Source organism: Capra hircus, unplaced genomic scaffold (assembly GCF_001704415.2).
Source record: "Capra hircus breed San Clemente unplaced genomic scaffold, ASM170441v1, whole genome shotgun sequence".
NCBI lineage: Eukaryota > Metazoa > Chordata > Mammalia > Artiodactyla > Bovidae > Capra > Capra hircus.
The window spans coordinates 290819-316121 of record NW_017189630.1 but is presented as its reverse complement, the minus strand read 5'-3'; the positions used below and the strand labels follow the sequence as shown (position 1 = coordinate 316121).

Here is a 25303-nt window from a genome sequence, read left to right as displayed (position 1 = left end):
CCAAGAGATGCAAATAGGACTTATTTGGAAAAGTTTGGGAAATGCTGGGTTAAAGGAAACAAGTTTAGCTGGGTTCTTTTTTTTTTTTTTTTTTTTTAGTGAGACAAATCTTTAGCATGTTAATGCAGGCTGGATCCGCCAGAGGGCGCTAGAGTATGCTGCATTTCCCCTACCTCATCCATCAGGGGCTGCTTTCTCCAAAAAAATACCTGTTAACATCAGGAGGCCACTAGTGTTGGGCAGAAAACAGAGTAGATAGTCCTAAGTTTTCAACATAATTTTATGAAGCAAAATACTAAAACTTGTATCTTTTATAATTCTAGTCAAAATTATTGAAAATTCAAAATAATTATTTTTCACAGTTATAAGAATACTTCAATATATTTTATAAAGGGTCTTAAAGGTCCACTTAAAAACACTATATATAATAGGTTCATCCATTTTTATAAAATAAGAAGGGAAAATGTCAAAATATAAAGAGTGAATTCAACGCTAAATGTTGGTCAAATGATATTTGTTTGGGGAGGGCACAAAATGACACAGTTCCTCCTCCTCCTACAGATTAGTGTTCATCATCACCTCCAAGCAATTTTACTCAGTTTAAACTTTTAGTCCAGATTGGTTTTTAAGACACTTCTCAATCAACATTTTTAGGGATGCAGAAAACTGTTAAAGGGGACACAGAGAAGTGTTTGTGGATACATTTATACTCATACCTGTTTTGGAAATACAGCTTTGACACAATAAAGCATAAACCAATATTTATACTTTTCAATGTCCAGTTTTAGAAACACTAAAAATCACCAATCTTCACAGAGGCCTTATTTTGAAAGTCTTCTTTCTTTAATTTATTGCCTAACCTAGTGACTGATTTTATAATAGTTACAAAGGAAGAAAGCTATTTTAATCAATATTCAAGTTTTAAATAACTTCAAATGTTATACTTTTAAAGCTTATTTTAATGGCTAAATATTATCATATAGACTTAAAACCGTTAACAGATATTCAAAAATAAACGGGAATAGGTTATTTTAAAATATATTTACTAAAGCAAGCTGTTCTAATCAACTGAATTTGGAAGAGGTGGGGGAAAGTCTGATTCACTTTATAGCAAGTCACTTCACACACTTTCAAGTCCTCAACCCAGGACTAACTAATAAGATGCCATTGATGGGAGGCAGCAGTGACTGGACCATTTTGAGAATGTACAAGACTCTCAAGATAGAGGCTAGGGATCAAAAGTTTCTCTTCTAACAGTGACGTTAAATCTGGCATGAAATATCTGTGCATTTATATGAGGCATGAGACGTGTTGATGGGATAGAGACAAACCTCTCACTAAAAATAGTTAAATCTGGGACATGCTTTGTACATGATGAAAAGGCAACTATCAGAATAAAACAAATCATTGATCCCACTGCTTCAGATCTCCCTATAAAAAGTTCACTGTGTACAGGAAAGACATTCAGCTTTAGCATAGGAATTCAAGAGGAGAATGGATCTTAAAGCCTCATTGTTTTGCGAGGACAGTAGATTCCCTCTAAAAAGCTGGTGTTAGGAGATAGGACGCACACTTGTGCTATATTAAGCTTTGACTGCAACTTCCAAGTTGCACAGGACATGATTTGACCCTTGATTTATCCAACCCATGTATATCATTAAAGAGGAATGTTCTTATGGATAAAATATGTCTCGTGAATACACCCAGCCCTCTTGGGGCCTCTGCTCCAAGTGTTGCCCGGTTGAGGAATTCTCTCTGATGATCTCAGCCCAGACCTCTGCTGGTGACCTGGAAGGTCACCAACTTGCTGGCTCTCCACTGCTTTCTCCTCTTGAACCCAGGCTGCTGGGTGGATAGTTTCTGTAACAGCTGCCTGCCGAAAGCAGTGGTTTTCAAACGGGCCCTGCAAGGTACTTCCAGAGTCACCAAGGGAGGGTGGGCTGGGCAAAGGGACAGCTGAGCACTGGGAGTTTCCCATGCTTCCCTGGAGCAGCTCCTCTAGAGGTTTCATATACTCAGTTTCTACATAAGCTTTGGGGAAAGCTCTGCTGCATTAAATCTCTCCAGAGTCCAGAGGCACTGAGCAAAGAGCAAGTACTGAAGAAACCTCGATGAATGATTTTTTTTTCCTTCTGCAAAATACATGGACTCATTCCATAAACACCTACAGCATGCCAGGTGCTGTGCTGGGTACAGACCTTGGAAATTTGAATAAAGAAAAGTCTGCACCCTTGAGGAGCACCCTGAGTGTGTGCATCTGCCCCTCTAAGTCTTTGTGAAGGCGCTACAGAATCGTGTTGTGACTGAGGCTCATTATTCCCATCAGTAAATCTACTTAGGAAAACTGAGAGGCAGAGATGAACAAATTTCTGGTTGACAAAATGTTGGATAAACCAATTTTTGCAAATAATGTCATAATGGAATCTACCAAACTTGGACAGGAGAGTGCTACTGTAGTGGAAAAAGCATTTGCTGGTTGCCTAGAAATCTAGTATGAAATGGCTTCTAAATGCACGGTCTGTAACTACAAACAGATGAACATGTACAACTTGCCACCTGATCAGCTTCAGCTTCAGAAGGGTAGCCATTGTGTTCTTCCTGAATCTCCTGCACAGCACCAGGTGCATGGACAAGAAAAGGCAAAGGGGGGGGAAAGAGAAACACGTGCAAACAGACAGGTGAAAGGACAGAAGTTCTTTCTTAAAGAGACAGTAAGCATGTAACACACCTTTCATGGTTTTGCAAATACCAATATCTTCCCCCTTGGAGTTAAGGAAAGAACGTGGAGGCCATCTATAGCATCCTCAGCCTAAAATGGAGTATCTACTCTGTGTTTGTGTTGGGGTGTAAAATGAAAAGCAACAAACATCATGGATTACACAGAATGTACTGTCTTTTTAAAATCAAGCAATACTGCAGCGTACAGCAAAGAATCAAAATCACAGATGCATAACATGCTCATAGAAAAGAAATCAGACCACAGAGACCGGGCAGCGACCAAAATGCAGCCAAAATCCAAAGGCGGTTCGTAGACATGTGTTTTTAAAAGGAACTATTATGTTGCCCAGAGGTCAATGCCACTGGAATTAACAACATTTCCACACATGCACATGTGCATATCACATGCTGGGGTCATACATATGCAAATACATACAAATGCTCTGTTACTTATTGCTTATTGCTAATTAAATACTGTGATTTATGACTCAAAATCATATTAAATCTAATTACAGTATCAATGTGCTTCAAAAAATAGCTAAAATATCACATATATTTATCTAAATTTTCCAATCCCTTTACATGTATTACTATTTTTAATTTCTTTATAGAATGAGCTTTTTAAACCCTAAAAACTTGGACTTTTAGTTTAGCCTGTGGTATAATGAGCATGAATATTGAAGATGACAAAATTATAACCCCTTTTAAAAGTTATATCAATGCCATTCTCCCATGTTGATGTATGGCAAAACCAATACAATATTGTAAAGTAAAAAACAAAAAAAATTAAAAAATAATAAATAATATATTCCTAGAAAAAAAACAAAAAAAAAGTTATATCAAGTCTCTGAGGCTGAAAATATTAAAATTTAGCATCACTATATTTTTCCTTCAAGAAACTTTGATCTCAAGGACTATATTTCTTTAAAAGGCAATCAGTGAATAAGTAGCAAAGCTTTAAAAAAATTTACTCTTCTCCACCTTTCATTTTTGTCAGTAAAATAAAATAGCTACTTAAAATATTTTTATAGTTTATCATCAGGTTGAATTTAGTACACAGTTGGTACTGCTACCCTTCAGAGCAGGACAAATTTGTAAACACAGCCAGTTTTTTTAAATTTCCATTTTTTTTAATACAAAGAAAATGGAATCATTCTTTGATAAAAATTTTAAAAACAGAAGAATGAATGACCAAACAATCAAAAAAAAAAAACACATAGCATTTCGAAGTCCATGCAAGTGTAAAGCCAAACACTAATAGTTAACAATGTGAATCAATGAAAGAAAATGATTCCCATGAGCAAAAGAAAACATGGTGAGAACAAAATTAAACAAAGATAAACCAACTAGAATCCCAGAATTTGATTTAACCTGCTTATTTTTAAAAGTTTAAAACCAAAGTCACTAAATGATTCTGTCAAAATCCACATTGTTTTCATTTAATGGAACAAGGTTAATTTTCAACATCTGATACTCAGGTTTAAATGCATGCACATTACCAATCTTTGTCTTGCTTTATGAACATTCTGAAATAAAGGGAAGGAAAATCATGAGGAAAATATAAACTATAATCCACTAGCTATAACAGCTACGTCTGTATTTTAAGAAATACTAAATGGGGCTGATTTTGCTAAATTCATCTTCAAGATTAGCACTTCTGCTTTTGGGATTCTGCATGCAAACACGAAATCTTACTTGATCTTGTAATCAAGACTTGAAATCTTAGATTGCCTACTCAGGATGGACAACTGACCACTTTGTTGTTTTTCTTGTTAATAAATACTCTAGCATGAATTATGTGATGAACAAGGTTAAATGAACAGGACTCTGTAGGCCTAGACTTATAAACCCCATGCCATGAATACCCACTTGGTCAGAATTCCTGTAACACAACAAAAGTCAGTATTGCACACTGGAAACAAATTTTAGCACCCTGCCCTCACACACATTGGCTTTTTCGCATATGAAAACATCATAACAAATAAAGCATTTCTAGTGAACACTGAAAGCTATGACACAGCAGAGCGAATTGATCTGAGTGACTCATAAAACCAGTGAGAAGGCAAAGAATACTAAATAGACTAAGTGTCTGATAAAGCACAGAGACACACAAGGCGGAGGCCCATGTGCTGAAAACCAAATATCCTTACCCTTATATCAGGCCTCCTGAAAACCTGTCAGTTAAAACACAGAACATCATCATCATGGACGCATCACTATTGACCTGTGAAAGATGCTGTTAAGTTCGCCAGCCCATGCTCTAAGAAACATAATACTCCAAATAAAACCCAGCAGGTCGATCCTAACATGTTTGCCCTCTAAGTTTCATTCAATATCCAATCAATCCTAACACATTTGTCCTGTAATTTGTAGGCAAGTCTATGATTTGGAGAAACTTATCGCCCTTAGCCTAAGACAAACTACATTATTTTAAACACAAACCCCTTCTGTCAAGGGCTATTACAAGACAGTGTGAACAGGCTGTGTTTGAAAAGTTCATTTGTGTGTCTGTTGGGAATACTGAACACATTTTCCCCATAGAAACAATGATATAAAAAGGTGGTTCTTCTCCCAAACCAGCCCACAGAAACAAAACAAAACCGAACCAAGAAACAACAAAAGCGTCCACAGCTGGCGTGGAGCACAGCTCAGCCACGGTGTTAATGGGATCACAAAGCCTAGTTAGGCACAATCTTAATCTGGCTTCTATAGGAATTCTATTTCCAATTTGCACTTGGGACTCCAGAATTAAACCCCCCGATGTGGCCGCCTCAGAGGTAGAAGTTGCCTCCCTCACTTTAGCCCAGCCCCGACTGCTGCACATGGAAACGTGCAGGAGCATTCGGGAAACGGCCCAGGGAGCCAATGGAACTTTTGAAAAGCGAACAGTGCTGACAGTCTGAGGAGGGCTTGAATCATCTGTTCCCCACTCTCGACTCCGAAATCCGATCATCATTACATACGATAGAATGCCAGAGATTCTACAGAAAACATCATTAAAAAAAAAAATCACTGGAGGGTCTTATTAGCTTCACAGGCTTTACTCAGGATAGATAAGAGGATCACGTGAATATGAGGACACACTTCAAAAAACGCTATTAAAAGAAAATATGCTTTGAAGGAAAAAAGGTGTTGGAACTAAGGGATGGGCTCAAAGGGAACTAAAGCCCAGAAATCCCTAAATATAGACTGTTTAGGCTAAGAAGCTTAAATCTGCCCCTTTTTTTGAGGAGGTGGTGGTGATGAATATGTTTATCTTAATTGTGGTGATAGTGCCATAAGGGGGCACCTATCAAAAACTCATCAATTTGTATACTTTAAATATGTGACATTTATCATTTGTTAATTACAACAGAAAAGTTTGTACAAAATACATAGTATACACGCTTATGTTAATTTTTAAAAAACTCAAAATGGGACATCCATGGTAATAAAAAGTCAAAATAGAGAGGCTCCCCTCCCCAATTTCATTTGTCAGTGATAACCACATTTAATGAGAATTTTTAAAATTATGCCTCCATAACATAAATATGGTTACATCACTACTTCTTTTTTTACTTAGTTAATATTTATCCATCTATTTCAGAAGCATAACTAAAATTGCATTAAATTCCAGCAGTACATTTCACACATATATACACAGCATACCATGAAAATGATGTATTACTTAATAATTAAACTTTTAGTATTTATAATTAGAAACAACAGAAGAGTTCAGTGATGAGGCACAAATGTCTAAAAGATTGAGGTATTATTTATTTCAATGAGATTGAGGTATTATTTATTTCAATGAGATATAGGGATAGGGAGTATCGTGACTTATGAGATAAAGTGAGCATTGTGACTAGCACATTCCTAGAACATATATGAATTTTTTATTAAAATCATTATATAAGGTGAAAATTTGTAAAAGGTAATGGTTTCATATGTGTGTGTGTGTGTGTGTATGTGTAAATTAAGTTCCAAATTTGCTTTGCTATATAAATCATAAAAATTTCCTTGAAGGTAAGAACATTTTTCAGGTAGAGAATTGGCATGCAACTTAAGATTTATATACATTTGTATATTATCCAACTATAACATAAATCATATTACCAGAATTTTTAAATGTTGACAAAAACTGAACATAAATTATAAAATTGTGGAACAGTTTGGAAAGTTTCATTGTATAATGTATAAATGATACCACTACTTCTTGACTTGTTAGTTTCAAACAGTAGCTAGTGACCTAGCTAGATGAGGAAACATGCTTTCTCACACTACTCCCTCCCTCTTCCCAATCTGCTGATTGAAATTGTAATTTCTAGTCCCTTTATTGTCCTTCTGCAGCAGCTGCATCATTAAAGAGAAATGATTTTTCGGTGGCAGCCATTCTTCTAGGAACCTTGTATGTACTAACATTTTATTCTCGGAACAACCTTGTGAGATAAAAACTATCATGGGCCCCATTTCCTGATGAGAAACCCAAGGTCCAGTTAAGTAATCTGGCCAAGTTCAAGGTGTAGAGCAAGTACTTATACCCAGATAGTCTGCTACACCACCTCAGTGTGGTGCCACTGTAATTAATGCACAGGAACTAAAGCCATCCAGTGTACCTCCACTCCCTCTTAATTCTCTCCAGGGTGGGTGAAGAAAGCAACAGTATGACCTCTTCCCTCGCTTCTCCTTGCTCTCTCCAAACCTCCACTCCAGCATGTTTATTTTCACATTTGCTCTGAAACTGCAATTAATTTTGTAATGTTTTGTCTATAAAGAGATAGTAACAATTGACAACTAAAAAACAGCACTACAAGCAGCATCCCTGGGCCTTACATGTGAATGTGATTCTGATCAAAGGCAGAGAGCAGTGGTTTGAAGTCAGGAGGCTGAAGCCTCTCTCTGTGTGCCCACACCCAGCCTCAGTTTCTACACGTACAAAAGGAGAGGAGTCTATGAATGGCTGTGAGGTCCTGACCAGTCCCCAAACCCGAGGAGCCACTTAAGCTTCCTTGGAAGAGTTCAGAAAACTCGGTGTGGGGTTGGGGGGCGGCAATCAGCACAATGGTTAAAGCACAGCTCAGAAGTCAAATCCTGCAACCAGCGCTAATGGCCCTCAAGACCTCAGGCAGCTTCACAGGCTGTATCATTTTTTACATCATTTATCCTATAAGGAACTGGTAAACCTGTTTACCTGGGTTCTGTCAGTTGTTCTAGCAAATGATCGAACTCAGGGAGGGAGTTGTGGGCAGCCCCCAATTTGTAGCCAAGCCAAGCAGAAGTTCCAGGTAACCTGGGAACCCACTACCTGAAACTGGAAAACTGAAGTGAGAAGTTTTGTGGACTGAGCCCTTAACCTGTGGGGTCTGCACTAACTCCAGTGAGTATCAAAACCAAACTGAATCGTAGAACACTCATCTGGTGTGGGAGAATTTGCCAGTGTGGGAACAAACTGGTGTCACAAGTCTGGTGTCACAAGTGTTCTAAGTGGGTGAGGATTCCAACCTAAGCTGACTGGTGTCAGTATGATGCTCTTCATCTCTACACAGCCCTACCTAAACCTGTTCCCTTTCTGAGTTGGCTGACCAAGGGCCTCAAGGCTCATGCCCAGAATGCCCTGTTCTACCTGTCTGGCTCCTCCCACCACACCTTGTTTCCTTGTCTATTGCAACCACTCACCACAGTTCAACTTGTACTGTATTTTTTTTTGAGTCTCTTTCCTCTATTATGAATTCCATGTAGCCCAGCCCCTGTGCACATTAGGTACTCACATCATGTTTTTGGAAGTGGACCTGTGTTCAGCAATTATAATACACTCCTCTTGTACTCATTTTTACATATCATATACATTTTCATAGAGTAATAGCATACCGTAAATGAGCACTGCATGCATTTCACACATATGCTGCCCTTTTTAATACATTAAGCCTCCGCTATAACATCCACTTTACAGATGAGAACACTTCAGGCTCAGCAAGATAAAATAACTTGTTGAGCAGCTAGTCAGGTACAGGGTGGGACTCAAGGCAAAGTGCCCTGACTCCAAATTTTATGACCTTTTTTATAAACCATATGATTCTAAGTCAAATATCAGTTTTTTAATAAATGTTATCTTTGAGCCTATGCCTCTAAGAGTTTCTTTCCATGAAAAGACTGTAATAGTGGAGTAAAAACATTCTAACATTTTTATTTGCATAACTATATGCTTCATTTAAATAATACTTCTGATATATCATGACTTGTTGGAAATATTAATCAAAATTTATTCTACATGCAATATAGAGTCATTCAGCAGTCTATAAAAATCTTGATCTTTTAAAAATTTAATTTCTAATTTTGAGATAACCGCTGATTCATAAGCAGTTGTAAGATTAAGAGAGATTCCATGTACCATGTCACCAAATTTTAGTTGTATATTATAAAACTACAGAGAACAGTACCAGAACCAGGGCCCTGACACTGACACAGCCAAGATGCAGAACAATTTCCTCATCACCTAATATTCCTCTTTTATGGCCACATCCAATTCCCTCCCAGCCCTTCCCCTTCTCAGGCCCCAGCAACCACTAATCTGTTCTCCGTTTCTATAACTTTGTCATTTGAAGACTGTTACACAAATGAAGGGCTACCCTGAAATCTCGGATGGTAAAGAATCCACCTGCAATGCAAGAGAGCCAGGTTCGATCCCTGAGCCGGGAAGATCCCCCAGAGAAGGGAATGGAAACCCAATTCAGTATTCTTGCCTGGAGAATTTCATGAACAAAGGAGCCTGGCGGGCTATAGTCCATGGGGTCACAGAGTTGGACATGACTGAGCTGCTAACACACTTTCACTACACAAATGAAATCATACAGCGTATGACCTTTTGGGAGTGGCAATGTTACTCTGTGTAATTCTCTCAAGATTCATTCAATTCTTTTCTCTGCCCTCTCTATTCTGCTGTTGAACCAATCCACTGAGGGTTTAGTGTTTTTCTTTCTTTGTGTGTGTGTGTTTTTGGGGGAGGGGTTTTTTAATTATTATATTTTTCAGTTTTAAATTTTCCATTTGGTTCTTATCTCATATTCTTTGCTGAAACTTTCCTATTTTTTGTCTCTCACTTTCTATATTTTTATTGCATCAAACATATCTGTAATTGTTTATTGAAGCAATTTTATGATGGCTTCTTTAAAATCTTTTTCACAGAATTCTAAAATCTGTCATCTTGGTTTTGGCATCTACTGATTCTCTTCATTCAGTTTGAGATCTTTCTGGCTCTTGGTATTATGAGTGATTTTCAATGGAAACCTGACCATTTTGAGTATTATAAGTGTGTGGGTCTTACCTAACCCTTTTGTTGTAGCTGTTTCTCTGCCACTGCTCAAGCAGGAGGAGGGTGGGGAGCAGTGCCTCATTACAGGTGGGTTGGGGTACAAGTTCAGTTTCCCCTCTCAGTCCCCACTGACATCAAAGGCCAGGGGTGTCCTAGCTATTTCTGGGAGGGGTGAGAGTTCCAGGGTTCAGTTAGGCTTCCACTGATACCTGCCCTGCTGGGAGCGGCAGGAGCACATCTGACTGATAGCACCGATACCACAGTGGGGGTGTGGCTTCCCAGCGGATAGGTGGTGCTAAAAACCGTGACTGTCCACCAGGCCTCCCAATACCATAGCTGCCATGCTTGGTGTGCCTCGTTGCAGCCTGGTGAGGGTGAAATCTAGACTCCCCACTTGGCCTTGCTGGTGGATGTGGGGCTGCAGCTTTTTCTATGGTGTTTGGCTGGAGCACAGTGGTTAGTGTCTGAAAGTTTTCTTTTTACTCGGCTGCCCCTTCCTGTCCTTTGGAGAGAGAGACTATGCTTTTGTTGTCTGCACCCATTGGCATTTCTGGGTTGCTGGCTTCTTCGGCAACAAGTCTGAGACATATGTTGTAAAAAAAAAAAAAAAAACAAAACCAGGGACATTACCACCCCATTGTTCCTTGGGTCCTGAGGTCCCTAACCAGTCTACCTTCTTCTCTCTACCTTTCAGGACATTCTTTTGTTTATCTTATAGATCATGTCCAGGGTATTTATTTATACTGAGAGTGCAAAATAAGAAAAAGTACATCTGCTCCATCTTTCCAGAAGCAGAAGCCCAAACCTTGATATTTTTAAGAAATAATTCTACCTACAAGTAATCCTGAGAGATAGGACAGTACTCTGCCATTATAGTGATTACAAACTGGAGGCCTGTTGCTCAAACAGGCAGGAGCACGGTTGTTTTTATAATTAACTTGTTTCTAAGGGGACACACTGCAGTCTCCAGTTCTCTACAGATCTCACCCATGTCTGTTTAGCTTGTTAGCTCTCCCCTGTAGACATCTGTGTTTGCAAACTCTGATTTAATAAACAGATCATGAGGCCAAGCTATCAACAGTGGATTATGCCCATGGATTCAAAACGATCCTGCTCAACCTTCCCTCTTTCTAGACTTGTACTCAATTTAAGAAGTATTAACTAAGATCAAGCTCAAGCATAATAAAACCTTCCCCACACACTGCATCCCACTTCCCTCCAAAGCCCTTCTGGAAATTTTTGTTTAGGATCCAGAATTTAGTCACTGTACTAACCTACTAAATGATTAAATTTAGTACAAGACCCTCTCCATTTTCTCCTTTTTGTTCAGAATATTTAAAGAAGAGATCTAGCTACTGTGTGTGTGGTGATGAGAGTAGGAGAAACAGGAGGGACAGAGGGGTGATGATGATGGTGGTGATGGTGATGTTGGAGCCAGAGGAAAGAGAACGATCACATTAAAACTATGGTGTCCTAATTTCCTGAAGGCTGGCCAGAATCAAATCCTTTTGGACAAAACAAAATTGAAGAATGTTCTAGAAAGAAAGGAATTTTGAGACTTTAAATCTAATCCAAACTCTCATCTTTACACAAAAGGAAAGTGATACTCAGAGGTTATACAAGGTTACAAAGCTAACCAGTACAGTCTGTATGGCTCCACCATGTTCCCTCTTGGCCTAGTTCTGCTTTGCAAACAATGGAAGCTCATCAACTTTGTCACTTCTGCTGACAGTTCCTAAAAATGTTTCATTACAATTTATGACTGTATTTTTTTTCATCTAATCTTTGGAACATTACATTCAGATCTTGTTCTTAAATGTTTTGACAAATTCAAGAGAGAGATTTGTACTCTTTCTTAGCCTGTTAAAAATGGAAGCAACTGAGTTAGTAGTAGGGTAGGCAAACAAGACATTTTATTACATTTCTTCTAGTAGTCTTAATTATCAGGTAAATCTTCAAGATGACTTGGTATTAAGGCATACATTTATTAATTTAGTTTATCCATAATTCACATAATAGCTATCTACTCTCAACAGGGACAATGTTTTCCAAACTTCTGGCATCTTATTACCACCTGTACAAGTCTAGTTTGCTATACCTGTATGTCACCTGTACTAATATTAGTATTTATGTTGACTTTAAATCCACTATTTTTTCATATTTTGCCTGGCTTTAAGCAATAACATCCATCTATTAAATCACAAGTCTGATGTGCCAGTTTTTCTACTACACATTAAAATAATTATATAACTGTTAAAATATGTTCATGTGCATATCATCTTAACTCTTTTCATGTGACACCAGTGTTATTCTTGGGTGATCTGATCACCTTGGGTGATCTGACCCTAAGCTGTCAATTTATGATATGGGAAAATAATAAAGCAACTGTACTTTAAAATCTAACATGAGTGCTAATTATTCAGGTTTGTGGGAATATACCAGAAATGTATGGTATCATCATCGATTTCAACAGATACAAACCTAGGGAAGCCAAACTTTTCACAATTTATTGTACACAAGAAATACATAAGATCCACTCTTCCCTGCCCTCAGAGATTCTGATGCACTGAATGGGATGCAGACCATGGAAGCTGCATTTCTGCAGGCATCCCAGGGAACACCCAAGGGCCACATTTTGAAAAATAGTGAACAGGAAGGCAGAACAAAATTCTTAAAATCACTCTAGCTTTTCAATAGGATGACTTGGGTTCAAATCCCAAGTCTAACTGCATGATACTCGTATTATTGCTTAGTCATGTCTGATTCTTTGCACCAGGCTCCTCTGTCCAGGGGATTTCCCAGGCAAGAATACTGGAGTAGGGTGCCATTTCCTTCTGCAGGGGATTGTCCCGACCCAGGGATCAAACCCAGTCTCCTGCATTGAAGGCAGATTCTTTACCATCTGAGCCACCACAGAACTGAGTCACTTAATCTTTCTGAGCCTTGCTTTCCTCACCTGTTAAGCAATGATTATAATAAATGCCATCTCACTGGGTTGTCTTAAGAATTAAATGGATGAGATGTCAAAAAAAAAAAAAAACTATGACAAAACCACAGAGTCCTACATCGGCTAGAAGGCTTACAAGGGTGAGGATGCTGAACCACTCTCAGCAGCTACAACTGAGAACACAATCAGCATTCCAAATCAAGATGCAAGGGCTCTGTTCCAGAAAAACATCTGCTCCCATTTCACTACCGACATTGAGTCTAATCTATAATAAACTAACCCCCAAATTGAGTGCCTGTTTCAAATAAGATATTTGCACAATACATAATCTCAAGTATTATTATTGACTGATGACTGCACGCTAAATCCTCAAGGAATTGTATCTAGGCCTCAGGGCCAATGCCAGGCACAGCTCCCATGCCAGAGGTATCCCAACGGCCTGTTTGGGATACTCTGATTTCAAGAACTACTTTATACACAGCAGGTAAAATTATCTGTGGTTTAGAAACATTTTATGCTTTTATTATTTAAAAGAACTCTCTTCTTAAAGAAAACACAACAACTCCTGAATTATTAACTTAACACCAAATTTGCAGACTTGGCTGCAGGATGAATCTAACAGACAGTGATTAAAAAAAATGCTCTCACAATGCTGCTGCTGCTGTTAAGTCGCTTCAGTCGTGTCTGACTCTGTGCGACCCCATAGACGGCAGCCCACCAAGCTCCTCTGTCCCTGGGATTCTCTAGGCAAGAATACTGCAGTGGGTTGCCATTTCCTTCTCCAGCTCTCACAATAATTCATCTAAAATTTTAGCTATGATCTGATGTAGGTACTTAAAATTCAATTTTCAAAACATGGAAAAGCATTCTTTTTCTCTGAATACCATCTGTTAAACCATTCCAACATGAGCTAATTCTGCTATACAAAATTCGTAAATAGACTAAAATTAAAAAAAAAAACCACTTTAGTTGCTCCATGTTAGAGTATAGATTCAGTCTTATCTATTCATGTAGAGGTTAGATAGCTATCACATGGTCACCATTCTTTTCTAGAACCCACATAGCACTAACAACTATTCAACAATAAATGAAAACATTACAGGTAACTCATAACTGTCCGTAAAGAAAAATCAATCCAAGGTCCGAGAGCCATTCTCTGCTAGTAGGGTACTGGAGCCTCTCACTAGTGGGGCAGTGTCTCAGCTATGGTGGGGGCAGGAGGGCACCTGGGACCGGTGGGTCAGCAGCTGTCCAGTGCCCAGCCACTCAGACATAGGTGATGCAGCAAACACTTCTCCCACCTGGAAACAGTATATCTGCGCACCAGCTCTTGCGGAACAGGAGCCCCAGCTGCTCCTATGTGGGCAAACACAAAAACCAGACAGCAGGGAAGCCTATCCAGAACTATACTGCCACTCTTTCGGCTGGGCATATTATCCAATCTCTATTCAGCCACAGCCACGCCTTCCTCTGGGAGGCATAATCGATAGTATCCGGTGGCTTGGATGAAGCAAGTCAAACACCATAGCCAAATCTCAATTACACATCCCCTGGAGTCAGTTTCTGCACTTGTTACAGGGCAAGCTAAAGAGGAAGTGAGGTGAGAGCCCTTCAACAAGGACAGCTATTAAGAATGACTTAAGATCGTTATCACAGCTCTTGAACTGCTTGTAAGATTTGATCCCTGGCAAGGGCCATGATTTTGAGAGCCGTTGACTCAGGGTACTAAAACGTAATTCGTCCATACTTGTGAAAATCTATTCTCTCTTACCAGTGGGCAAAAATGACTATAATAAACTGAAACCTCAATCCAAGCAAACTCTACTAGTGAACTTAAACATGGTTTCACTGAATGTACCTGTTAATAGTTTCTTGACATTAAAACAAAGTTAGTCTTTAGCCTTAATAAAGATGGAGCACACAAGCATTTTATTTGTTAATTGATTCAACAAAAATTTATGGAGCACCTGTTATGTTCCAGGATCGTGCTGAGGGAGCAGTGGTGAGAAAAAGCCCCAGTCTCTGCTGACAAGGAGCAAGGAATTTATCACTCTTAACTTTAGAATAAGCAGGGAATCCAACTTTTAAAATAAACAAGAAGAGATTTCTCAATTCAATAAAGACTAAAAAATGAGGCTGCCCATACAATATTCTTGAGATTTTACAAGTTTTTTTTTTTTTTTTGCATTCCGGTATCACATATTAATGTTGAAAACCTACAGGTAGTATATAAATATAGAAACAAACTGTGAAGTTAGAGAAATCCTATCAGATGTTTTCTGAAATTCAGAATACTAATAAAAATATAGGCATTTATTATAATCAAATCTAAAAATGTAATACATAATAAAATATATAATAAGATAATAAAGTGGAACTGGATTTTCAAAAGAATGATCATAATCAAGTCAACTTTTCCTCTTGGTTATGAAACTATGATCACATATACCTGATCCTGGTAAAAATGTCTCTTCTAAAGTTCAGATCTAACAACAGAGGACATTTCACCCTTGTTCCCAAGCAAATGGCCAATGAGCATCAGGGGGCCAAAGTCTTATTTGAATTAAATTTGTAAAGCTTCTTGCCTACTCAGTATATCGAAAATGAATTAAGGACTCAATTCTGCTTACCTTGTAATCTCTGGATACATTTTCTGATGTCACTGAACCTGAAATCTGACTAGAAATTGTAGCAGCTATAAGCTGTTTACACCATTCAACATGTGATCCTGTAGGACTAAAAGAAATAGTGCAATTAAAATATTTTAAGACATAGGCTCTGAGTGAGAAAAATGAGCACGGACTAGGGATATATGTACACTTCTTTTTTCGAAAACGAACTTCAATTAGGCTATTTGGTTACCTTTACATTTACTATAAGAACTGAAATACCGACTGACAACTAGGAAGTAAGAGTAGGTTCCAAGGTGATTTGAAATAAACCAACTAATTTATTTTAAGGTTAAGATTCTAGACCTCAGACAGTTAAGCATGTTATTTTCTAGCCTTTAATGAAATATTACTCAGTTACAACTATACAGAGTGAATATTCTCAGTGTAAGTAGAAAATTAATTCTAAAATGAAATATTTATCTTACAGCATATGCTCTTCACAAGTGCAATCAATTTCATGTTGGTAGCTTTAAATCTATAAAATGAGATTAATTTCAAATGAATCAAAGTGACTGTTAATGGAACAAAGCTGATTGCAGGATTTTAGAAAGAACAGATTAGAGAAGTTATGTCCTATGTGTAGTAATAATGCAACCTTACATTTCTGTAAGTGCTTTGACAACTTACAAAAGGCTCTACCAGTCCATTATTATATCAGAGTCTGACAACCACAAGTGATAAGAAGGCAGAACAGGGACTAGCCGACAGGTTTGAGATGAGAAAATTGAGGTGCAGAACTGACAAGGCCCATCAGAAAGTGGTAGGCCTGCCTCCAGCTCCACTGGGGCTGTCCTTCCAGGATGCAGTACCACCAGTAATGACCAACTCATGGAGCCAGAGGGCAAAAACCCAGGCCAGTGCCACAGATGCCCTCCACTGCCTTATACAAGAACACAACAATGCAGAGAAGACGGCATCTCCCACTTGCATGCTGCTCTCAAGTGCCCAACCCATTTCTGCACATGGCCTCACCTGAGCCTCACAGTGACCCACCCTACAGGGGAGAAAACTAAGGCTCTAGTGTTTGACCAAGGTCCTGTGGTTGGTAAGTGGTCAGGCTCTTCTCACCTGACTTAAAGGACCATGTCAGCAATCTAGGCACTGAGGGAATTAAAAATGGCCCCCAGAGGCCAGGCTCCTCTCTCAACTCACGAAAGCATGGAAGAAATCAAGTTAAAGGGCATAAGATACTTATGAGAGTTTACCTCACAGGTAGCTTTCACTGTTAAGAATGTTTCAGACCTTTGAAAATCTCATCACTAATGAAATCCACACTCGTGTATTGGAAGGACAGAAAAACCTGGAATCCCTAGGCAGTGTGTAAAATTACCTAAATAGTAAAATAAAGACACTTGGCATGCTCTACCAGTGATCTAAATTACATTCTCTGACCAAGACAGCCCAGAAAAAGATAATAAAAAAATATAGGCATTTATTATAATCAAATCTAAAAATGTAATGCATAATGGTTGTCTGCGGGGCTGGAAATATAAGTCAGAATATTCACTGAATGGGCAGACATTCCTATCATACTCTAAGAGCCTATTTCCCACATTTAATAACTTAAGAGAAAGGAGGAGGGGGAAAGGAGGGAGATTGGTTTCCTTTTAAAGGCTAAGTCACCTTTATTGCCTGGTTCTATCATACTTCTCTTGGCATGCTACACTTTTTTCCGTCAGCACCCACTCCTGATAGCAAATCTAACAGTAGGAACCTGCCTGTTCACCCACCACGGGGGTGGGAGGGCTGTTGTTACCCTCTGCCAAGCATCCTCTCTCCTTCCTTCTGATAAGGATGCCTCTGAGAACTGTAGGAAATTGCCCCTCCCCATTTCATCAGCAGGAGGAGGAAGGGGACACTCCCTTCCCGCCCCCACTTGGAGGGGACTAACCCAGGTCGCCAGGCCAATCCCAAGCTTTCCCATTGGATCAGAGGTGTTCCCAGCCTCAGTGCTGCTAAAGGCCACTCCCACCCCACCACCTTGAGGAACCCACAGAGATAAAGAGTAAGACAAGAAAAAAAAAAAACAAAAACAAAAACAGAGAATGGGGAGCCCCAACCACAGTGCTTGCAATTCTGGCTGTAACATGTCCGTGGCCATCTTTCCCCCTGTCCGCAGCAGTGATGGAGACAAGAAATTTCCTTCCCAGCCGGAACTAGAATGATTTGTGGTTTTTATCCCTGCAACCAAAAGCATCCTGGCCAACAGAGTTATTAACAGTGTGGTATGGTGGACTGGTAGACAGGAGGCCTGGATCCGGGTCCTGTTTCTGTCACCAGCTTGAGCAAACCACATCCTTTCGCAGGCCCACAGCTTTGTCAGCATTTAGAGAAGTACAGTATTCAGAAGAGAGAGGAGGGCCCACAGTACACGGCTGAGCCACACCTGCAGAGCCAGGGTCTACTCTGGGCACGAGGACAGGACTGAGAAGGCCATGTTTCCTCTCCTGTCTCTGCTCTTTGCACAGCGCAATCTCCCTGCACGCTCCTGGTGACAACAGCCAGCTGCAGCCTGGGGGTCCCCAGCTTTGCTTCTCCAGGCTGGATGCTCTTGATCCAGAGGCCCAGGATCCCATGGGACAGCTCCACTAGTCAGTCCCAGAACCCCTGCCAGCTCCACGTGTCTAAACCAGCCTCAGTCACCCAGCCTGCAACCTGTTCCTCCACCCTCATGTTTCCTAAGCCAGGGAAAAGCAGAACCTCACCCAGGGACCTCAGACTCCAGGGCTGACATTTACCTTGGGGCCCATACTCCTTTTCACTCTCATATCTGAATGCTCAAGTCTTGTCACTCTTACCTGCCAAGTATCATGAGAAGGCACCTTGCCCACTCCTATTCCTACTCCCTTTTCCAGAGAGACACCCATCATTTGTCCGGGTTCTCCTGCCTCATGAATTTAAGCTCCACCTCTATGCCAGTGACTCCCAAATTCAGGTCTCCAAACCAGACACCACCTCTGAACTCCAGGCCTAAACAAACCAACTGCCTCTTTGATATTTTCTCTGGGACATCCAACTGACATCTCATTGCTGTTCTATCCAGGGTGAGTGCCTGCTAACTTCCTAACCCTGTTCCACTTAGAGGCTTCTCCATCTCGGCCACACCATCTTCCACAAGCTAAAGACACTGGAACTGTCCTCAATTCTCCCCTTCTCCTAGACAATTGCCACCCTGCAGCAAACCTTGCTGGCTCTACCCTGCAGATGTCCTTCAGATGATATGTTAAGCTTGACCACTTCTCCTTTCCTCCAGCCCGCGGCTCCACTCGAAGCCACCATCCTCTCTCATTCTGATGACTACAACAGCCTCCCACCTGCTAGACTCTCTGATTTAACTCCTTCCCCTTCCGGTCTGTCATCCGCACAGCAGCCATGGAGACCTTACTGAAATCTACACCAGGTATTGTCCCTCCTCTGCTCCATGCCACCCACTCCACCGTCTGTGGCCCCTGTGACCTGACTTTGTCCTCTGCTGCGTCTCCCCAGCATCCTCTGTGCTGGTGACACAGGTTTCAGCCTAGAGTTCTGACTAGGCCCCTCTTCAGGGGCACTACTGAAATGCCACTTCTCTCTGAAAGGCCTTCCCTGACCACCCTACACCACACTCCCAGCACTGCCCAGAGTGCACACCCCAGCCACTTCCTATCCCTCCCGGATGACTCTTGTCCCCCCACACCTATCACCATCTAACACAGAACACATGTGACTTGGTCTTTGGTTTCTCTCTCCCACTAATGGTGACCCACGAAGGCAGGGATTTGTGTGGGCGTGTTCCTAGCTATATCCTCAGGCCTAGCACACTGCCAGACACAGAGCAGGCTCTCATATTCACAGAATAAATGACTGAGAGAGGAGCATTTCCAGAACCTACTTAACCTAACTCAATGAGACCACCCTGCCTCCAGTCCCTTCACAACACTACTGCATGGCACTTGTTCTCAAATGCAGAGGCCACCCTGTAGCTTCCCTGATGGAACTCCTCTTGTGACCTCCGTAACTAGGTGACCATATAATTCCTTTTCCAAACCAGGACACCAGTGTGAGTTGCAGAAGGATACTACTGATAATCTCACTGGCCCAACCAGTACCCTGTACCATCTGGAGCCAAAGAGACCACACAGTCCAGTCTACTTGTAGCTAGGGTGGTTATTAAAAATGCAGAATTTCAGGCTCTACCCAGGAGGTGGTGGATCAGATTTAGGGTGGGACCCAAGAGTCTGTATTTGAATCAAGCACTAGAAGTGATTCTGACTCAGGCTCTACAGAGCTGTGTGGAGAAGCACTGGCCCAGAAGACAAAGGCATGGCTCCTTGGAAGGCACACAGGCCCCATCAGGATCTAGCCCCTGCCTTCCTACAGGCCTTTACTACCCATTCCCCACATCTAGCATCCAGGCAGGATACGACACACGTTTCACTCCAGTGGCCAAACAGTGCACCCTGTCCGTCCCTACCACTAAAAATGAAGTGAATACCCTACCTCAGGGTACCATAGTGCAGTGGATCACAACTGAGGTGGCAGAGCCCTTTTTGAAAAATTCTAACACTTAGGCCTCACCCAAATCTCCTGAATGAGAAGCCTCAGAAGTGGGGTCTGGCCACCTGGAGTTCTTAAATAGCTTCTCAGATGATTCCCATGCACATGTCATCCAGAGCGATTCCAAGCACACCTCCACCCTGGCACTTATCACATTTGGTTTCAATGGCTGTTTTATTTGTATTCTCCACTAGATGTTAAGCCAGAGTGCAAAAGCCGTCTGCCATTACTCTCTAATTCTCCAAGCACTCATACATCATAGAGTATCTACAGATAGTGCAACCCTGACCATTCCGCATGCTATCTTAGCTGTGATTAGTTTTCAGAGAAGCTGACTACTTGGGTAATGACTTTATTAAAACATACTGTAATTACACAAAGGGAGTGTTTCTTGTTGTTCCTATGCCTTTGGAAACTCCCCAAAGTTTATCTCACTGGAGTGACTAAGGCAGGAACCAACATCTAAAACTGTCCTAGGGGCTTTAGGACCGGGATGCCTTAACTCACTCTAGTGTCAGTGAAATGCCCAAAATGAGGGAAAGCTACATACTCCAGGAGATGGGATCACCAAACTCTTGTCCTCAGAGGGTCAGGGTGGCCCTCCCACTTAGATCTGGTCGGTTTATGCTTCTAACTGCTTGATCTTAGTTCTCTGCCTGTGGGCTTAGTGCTCAGGCAGTGGGCTTACGTGTTTGTGAAAACAATGAACTGGTCCCTTCAAAGTGTGAAGAACTGAAAGTAAACGCTGATGTGTTCTTGCATCAGGAGCAGTTTGGAAGTTTTCCATCGAAATGAGGGTATCTTTGCCTCCATCTGTACCAGCTCCGACACCCACGGGGTTCCACCCCCCAGTACCCCCTCACAATCCCCACGTCAAAGCCCCCAAGCAGCGGCGGCGGGATTTGGATCTTGAGATCACTCGAGGCAAGGTCATGCGAAAAAGGGGGCGCCGTGATGAAAATGCCTCCCAACGATTTGTGGCCGGGGTATCGGCCGCCGAGGCGGCTCCCAGGTGCAGTAGGAGGCGGCCTGGGCCGCGGTTTGACAGCTGCGAAGCCCCTAGAGGTGCGGGGAAGCTTCCGAGAGCTGCGAAAACGAGCCAGGTGCGAGACCAGCGACCAGGCAGGGGTTCGCGGGGCTCCGGAGGGGACAGGGAGGGGACAGGGAAGGGGAGACGGGAGGCGGACTCCCCGGCTCGGCTTCAGGCCGGCGAGCGGGGAAGGGGCGGCCGGGCCTCGCGCGGGGCCCTCGGGAGTCGGGGCGTGGTGGGGGCGGCAGGGCCCCGCTTACCTATCCAGAGTCTCCACGCTGGGCTGTCGGGAGCCGACGGCGGGACCCCCCGCGACCCGAGGGGGCCTCCTGCCGCCCGCCGGTCCCAGGCCCAGGCCCCCGCCGCTCTCGCAGCCCGCCGCCGCCGCCGCCGCCGCCGCCGCCGCCGCCGCCGCCGCTGCCGCCGGCCTGTCCATGGCGCGTCGAGCCCGCCGCCGCGGGAAAGCCGCAATCGGGAGGGGAGCGGCGCCCCGGAAGGTCCGGCAGCGCGCCTCCGGCGGCCCCGATCTGCCCGCCCGCCCGGCTCAGACGGCCGCCGCCATTAGCTGTCACCTGGCGCCCCGCGTTACCCACAAGGCCGCGCGCGTGGGGGTGGGGGGCGGGGAGGGCGGTGCGCGACCCGGAGCCTGGTCCCCAGCCCCGCCAGAGCCCCACCTGGGCCACCGGCCCGCCACCCGGCGGGGTGAGGCCCGGGCGACCTGGACACGTCCCAAGCCACTCGGGGTCGAAATCGACCCACGACTTAGGCAGAACGCGCTTTGCTCGGGAAACTCCTAGATGCAGGGTTAAAGAAGAAAAAAAGTTTAAAGTAATTCTAGTATTCAGTACGATTTGTTTTCCATCAGTTTTCCTTCCTTAGAAAAGTTTTGCGGTGGGAGAAGCCCCAACGCCCGTGGGCCTCCCTGCTCTTGACATCTCCAACCCCGAGCAATCCCATACATTTTAGCAACCTCCCCTCACTCCGTTCTTAGCCGCCCTTTCACGCACCCACAAAGCCACCTCCCCGCCATCTGTAGGGCAACCAAGTGTTCTGATGCCGCCCTCGGAACATCCGCCCTTAGTTTATATTATCAGCAACGTGTAACTTCTGTCGGCTAAATCACCGCTTGCGGAAATCAAGTCCAAATCTGATGATAACGGCATTTAGGACATTTGATTCCTGCTTTATATTTATTTTCCTGACCATTCTATTAGGGTTTGCATATCCAATGGGTTCACCGCCCGTTACCCACCCCTGATTTAGTTGGAGGTGGGAATGATGGCTACTGCCCCTTGCCTGTGATTGTCCTGGGTATGACTTCTGACCAAAGTCTGGCCAGTGAAATATAAAGGCAATAGTTTGCATTCTGATAAAAGGTAGACCTGTAGACAGGGAGTTATTAGTTCCCATCCCAAACCCATCTTGCCCTCTCACATTGATAACTTCCAACTGAACTGTGAGAATATGATGCTTGAAACCCTAACAACCCAAGAGGGGATGAGACTAGGCTGAAAGGGTGGCAGGGTGAGAAGAGTTAGGAGGAAGGAAGGGCAGATTTCCAGATATACTGGAGACCCACCTCTTGCTGGCTTCTGGTTTTCCAAAATTATTAACTAAAATGCTTAAGTATTACAGATGGAATGTTTGTCTCTCCCCCTACCTCCACCATTTATATGTTGAAGCCCTAACCATCAAACTGGTATTGAGGTATTTGGAGATGAGGCCTTTGGGAGGTGATTAGGTCATAAGGCTGGTGCCCTAAAATGTTTGGATTGTGCCTTTCTAAGGAAAGATGCCAGAGAGCTTGGACTCTCCCTGCAAGGACACACTGAGGAAAGGCCATTTGAGAACATAGCATGAAGGCAGCTCTCTGAAAGCCAGGAAAAAAGCTGTCCCAATTATCTCAACCTTGCCAGAATCTTGATCTTGGGACTTTCCAGGCTCCAGAACTGTAAGAAAATAAATGCTCGTTGTTTAAGGCACCCAGTCTCTGGTATTTTGTTATGGCAGCCTGAGCTAAGACACCCACTTTCAGTCCAGTACTTTGTTAAAAGGAGGTATGGGCATCCTACCCTATCTGCTCTGAGCTTTGTCAGGAAGAAAATGGTGACATTTTAAACATATCCTAAGTCTCATACTCTTCAAGGAGAATGAGGCCAAAGAGGAATCCATTCAGCACGCCACTGCTTGTACCTGACTACCTGAGTGATCTGCAGCCTGACAGGTCCTCTCCTGCTGTCTGTTGTTTCTGTTGGTTCCCACTGAGGGCTTTCTATCTTTGCTTTTTTTAAACTGTGTGTTCATTTTATTTTTAAAGTTATTTTTGAGAGTTCCTAAAGAAGCCTAGGACAAAAGTGTATTACTAGATATTAATATTTACCAGATAATGCCAATCATCTTCAAAGCAGTCTATGAGAGTTCCTATTGGCCCATCTGTTCAATGCTTGGGATTGCCAGACTTTTCAAAGTTTTGCCAACACATGGGTGTGGGGTGGTATCACTGAGGTTCAAATGTACATTTCCCTGATGAGATATGACCAAACTCCTACTTAACTAAGAAGACTTGGTTCTTGACTGCATTCCCAAGAAATTTCTCCTTGATCCCCTATCTTGGCCCCAAAGCCACTCCCCTCCATCTGCCTCTATTGAAGCAGGTTGCACCCTGCCTGGGAATTACCAGTTAACTGGACTGTCTTCCCACTAGGCCAGACATTCCTGGAAGGAGGCCACTGTTTTATTCATTTTTGTTTCCCAACAAAGGTCAGCTGACACAGGTCTGGGTCATAGGAGACAGTATTTGTTGATAAATACTATCTAAAATATTGTCTTGGACTTTCCTGGTGGTCCAATGGCTAAGACTCCGTGCTTCCACTGCAAGGGCCATGGGTTCAATCCCTGGTTGCGGAACTAAGATCCTGCATGCTGTGTGGTGCAGCCAAAAAATAAAATATTGTCTTAAAAAAAAACACACACACACACTTCTGGTTCTCTGTCGCATCTCTAAAATGATTTTTTTAAAAAACCCTTAAAAACCAACCCTATCAATTTTATGTTGTGGGGAGGCTAGATAGTACCGAGTTTGGCACATATGCCCCTGATACTTAGCTCCCTTTCTCCCATTCAGGGGCCAAGGGAGTTGGAGAGAGGAGGATAGAAATAGGGAATAAAGTCAGAGGCAACCCAAAGTCTAAATTTTGCCTACAATGTAACTAAATGAATTGAGCTACTCATTTACCCAATTGTGAATCACTGTGGAGCTAGTAACAGTAGAGTGTGTCTGACCTCTCAAGGCTTGCAGACCCACCTGCCACCTGCCACCAGGGACTGGGTTGTGTAGCAGTATCACAGCTTCCTAATACCTAAAATCTTGTCCATGTTACCTTACGCAGCAAGGGGGCATGAAGATTGCTGATTCTCTGACTCTGAGGTGGGAAGAGCAGCCTAGGTCATCCAGAGAGGCCTAATAAAACCACCGGGGTCCTTTACATGTCAACAAGTGAGGCAGAAGAGTCAGAGGTGAGAGATTTAAAGGCACTGGGCATTAGTTGCCGGAGGAAGGTGGCCACTAGAGGCTGGAAGAGGCAAGGCAAGGACTTTCCCCTAGAGCGGCCAGAGGAACGCAGCCCTGCTGACACCTTGACTTTAGGCCAGGGAGGCTAACTTCAGCCCTCTGACCTCCAGAACTGTAAGAGAAGAAATGTGTGTGGAAGATAATAAATCACCACTAAGTTTGTGGTGATTTCTCACAGTGGAAATGGGAAGCTAATACATGGGGCCAATGCCCTCCTGTGCCATAAATATTGTATGTGCTAGGTGATGAAAGTGTGTTTCTGAAAAGGGCTATGTGCCTTGTAAGGAATCTTCTAGCATGAGCAGTCCCTACCCTCACTGAGCAGATGGACACTAAGGCCTCCTTGCAGGCCTCCAGATCCATGGCATCTGGGGGCTGGTAGGACCTCACATCTTCTATCCAAAAAGCAGGTCCACAGCCCAGACGGAAACCCAGGTCCCCACATGGCCCGACCTGGGTTCTTTCTAATACATGTTTGTGACATAAAGCACCCGAAATGAGATGAACAACCTTCTTTTGTAATTTATGTGGGCTGCACTGT

The 25303-nt window shown here is 42.6% G+C and overlaps 1 protein-coding gene across 6 annotated transcripts in view; it reads right to left on the bottom strand.

Annotated features, from left to right (window-relative positions):
• The window catches only part of MTMR1 (myotubularin related protein 1), a 60937-nt gene extending 39172 nt beyond the window's left edge, over nucleotides 1-21765 (bottom strand). The window contains exons 1-4 of one of the 6 annotated variants that reach the window (XM_018044589.1): nucleotides 21452-21765; nucleotides 15584-15689; nucleotides 4869-4892; nucleotides 4218-4244 (exon numbers count right to left, since the gene is read on the bottom strand). In XM_018044589.1, coding sequence (XP_017900078.1) covers nucleotides 4218-4244; nucleotides 4869-4892; nucleotides 15584-15689; nucleotides 21452-21627 — 333 coding nt within the window. In that variant the 5' untranslated portion in view covers nucleotides 21628-21765. Of the gene's footprint in view, nucleotides 1-2556; nucleotides 2578-4217; nucleotides 4245-4868; nucleotides 4893-15583; nucleotides 15690-21451 lie in introns of those variants that run through there. The other 5 variants (XM_018044585.1, XM_018044587.1, XM_018044588.1 and 2 more) reach the window with 5 other exon arrangements.
• Nucleotides 21766-25303: the final 3538 nt, after the last annotated feature.